At 43.3% G+C, this 2,411-nt stretch overlaps 1 protein-coding gene across 1 annotated transcript; it reads left to right on the plus strand.

Annotated features, from left to right (window-relative positions):
• The first annotated feature begins 410 nt into the window (after positions 1–410).
• LOC147010099 (globin-like) lies at positions 411–1,513 on the plus strand. Its single transcript, XM_085863397.1, has 3 exons — positions 411–608; positions 788–1,019; positions 1,197–1,513. Exons 1-3 carry the CDS (start codon positions 487–489, stop codon positions 1,338–1,340), a joined length of 498 nt encoding a protein of 165 aa, XP_085719523.1. The 5' UTR covers positions 411–486; the 3' UTR covers positions 1,341–1,513.
• The last annotated feature ends 898 nt before the right edge of the window (positions 1,514–2,411 follow it).

The following is a 2,411-nucleotide window of genomic DNA, read 5'->3' on the forward strand; positions in this document are numbered from 1 at the left end:
AAAGACTACAATTAAATCAGGCCATTAAACACCCCTTTTGAAGATAATTAACGCAAACACCCAACTTTGTCATGCACTTCCTCGCAGTGTTCTTAGTATGCTTGGAAAGTTTCGGGCTGCTCGGTTTCATGCTTTTGGAGTTATGGAGGAGACACACTGAGTGTAGAAGTGTTGTTCCCCAAGGCACAGTAACGATTGGAGATCACTACGGGATGCAACTCTCCAAGAGGTCAACCATGAGCTCTGCCGACAAGACCTCGCCTATCCAGCTCACAATTGCCACATCGACAGCTATTGCAAACTTTTCCATTAGTTCTGTCAATATTTATAGGGAAATGTTTTTTGCTGCATTTGAGACAATTCGAAACTTGCGAAAAAGAGTCTGAAAGCTATAAAAACGAGTCCGCTTGTCCCTTCAGGAAAAAAAGGAGTTAAACCCTGAGCTCCGTTCTTACCTTTGGAGAACCAACACAAGGAGCAATCATCATGTCTGTGCAGGAGAAAGGAACGGTGAAACGAACCACAGAGGCAGAGCGTGCTGCCATCTCTGCCAGCTGGAAGGTTGTGATGGAGGACTTTGAAAACGCTGGTCTCCAGATCTTGGATACGTAAGTATTTGCCCGTCTCAAGATTTAAAAATTGTCAACAAATAGCAATTGCATGTTGGCCTCAGACTTGGGCTTTTCCTCGGCTTGTAGATTCTGCATGAAAGTTGGATGGGCGTTCAATGTAAAGCTGAATACGTGTAATGATCATTTGGTTGATTACCGCCATGATCATCATCCAGGTTCTTCAAAACCTATCCGGGAGCAAAGCCGTTCTTCCCCAAGATGAAGAATTTGGACTCAGTTGAGGCGCTGGCAGGCTCCGCAGACGCCCGCTGGCACGTGGAGCGAATCATGCTGGCTGTCAACTACGCCGTCGAGCATGTACAAGATCACGAAAGGCTCTCCAATAAATTCGTTCCATTGAGTGATCTTGCAATAAAGCATGGTGTTACCAACCCACAGTACTTCAAGGTACGTTTTGGAGATTTCACGTTACACAGCACGAAACTCGTTATGAAAGCTTGTATTTGCACCACAAACGAGACAATGCATAACATTGTGTATTGTTGAGAAGCGTAATGTTCGCTGCAGCAGAAACGAAATCAAACATTCACTTCCTGACAATACTCAATGATCTTTGTACCACAGTTTCTGGGCGAAACAATCCTCAAAGAGGTGGAGAAGAGGAATGGCGGTTTGTCACCCGAAGCAGTGAGTGGGTGTGAAAAGCTCCTGAGCATCATCTGCATCATGCTCACAAGCAAGTTCTCAGTCTCATCTTCATTGTGTTAAACAACATACAACACATAATTGTGGTCAACAACGTTGACCTCAGCTGAGAAACATGGTGTTTCCTCCATCCCACTCCCATGTACCTGATTGAGAACATGCTTTGTTCACAATAATAAAGTTGTGCTTTGTGCTGAAATCAAAATCTTGCATCTCAATAAACAAAGTCAATCTTCCTTAAAGATTATGTGGTTTCATAAAATTTTCACAATTCTGAAAAATCAAAGCCGTTTAATTCACAAAATATCTGAAGAGCCAGACAGGGAACAATCAAACAAATACAGGGTTTTGGAATAAGTTTCAGATCAGAAGAAGAAATAAATAAATAAATAAAAAACAACTATTTCAAAAGTTTAAACCAATGATATGAACACAAAGGTCCACAAAACACCATCGAGACGTGCATAAGGTATTTGAAGTACCCTCACATGAAAATAGATCGTTGAACGAGTTGAGACCACGGTCACCCAGCACGGGATCATGAACCCACTTGATTTTCCGGTTGATAAACGGGTCACTGGTCGAAAACCAAAGATCTCAGTCAAATTTGAACACCGATGCCTCGAGCAATCCAATGGTTTCCCCCAAAGTCACGTCCAAGCTCCCCCTCATGAGAATGTGCAACAATTTCCAGGGGCAAATGGATGCATGGAGATTGGGACTCGACGACCCCAAAGTACCTTTCCATTGCAAGTCGAATGTCAATTATACTAAAGGTGGATCGCTGGGTGCAGCAGATGTCGAATGTGCCACTCACAAAATAAATTAGTTCAATCACAAATCCATGTTAGAGATGATGTGCACCCTCCACCCCCCCTCCCCCTCACCAATCCAAACCTCCCAACTCCCATAATTAAATATAACCACATGTTAACCCCCCTCTCCCCCTTTATTCTCTCAATCCTCATTGACAGAGGTAATGTGGATCAGGCAGCACATAAATGGAACACCACGTTAGAGGGGAAATAGATTGTTCCACGAGAGGAAGAACAGCGACAGATTCTTTTAATGGGAAAATCGTTAGAATAGACCGAAGTAGGAAGCGCACAATAGACACAATAGCACAATCCCCTC

Source organism: Eptatretus burgeri, chromosome 17 (genome assembly GCF_056783735.1).
Source record: "Eptatretus burgeri isolate ZD-2024b chromosome 17, Ebu_testis_v1, whole genome shotgun sequence".
NCBI classification, from domain to species: domain Eukaryota; kingdom Metazoa; phylum Chordata; class Myxini; order Myxiniformes; family Myxinidae; genus Eptatretus; species Eptatretus burgeri.

What these genes read in the sequence shown, in the direction of transcription:
- LOC147010099 (XM_085863397.1), top strand. Translation starts at nt 487, where the DNA reads ATGTCTGTGCAGGAGAAAGGAACGGTGAAACGAACCACAGAGGCAGAG. An exon ending in GGTCTCCAGATCTTGGATAC is followed by an intron (nt 609 to 787) that starts GTAAGTATTTGC and finishes ATCATCATCCAG; the next exon opens with GTTCTTCAAAACCTATCCGG. An exon ending in CCAACCCACAGTACTTCAAG is followed by an intron (nt 1,020 to 1,196) that starts GTACGTTTTGGA and finishes TTTGTACCACAG; the next exon opens with TTTCTGGGCGAAACAATCCT.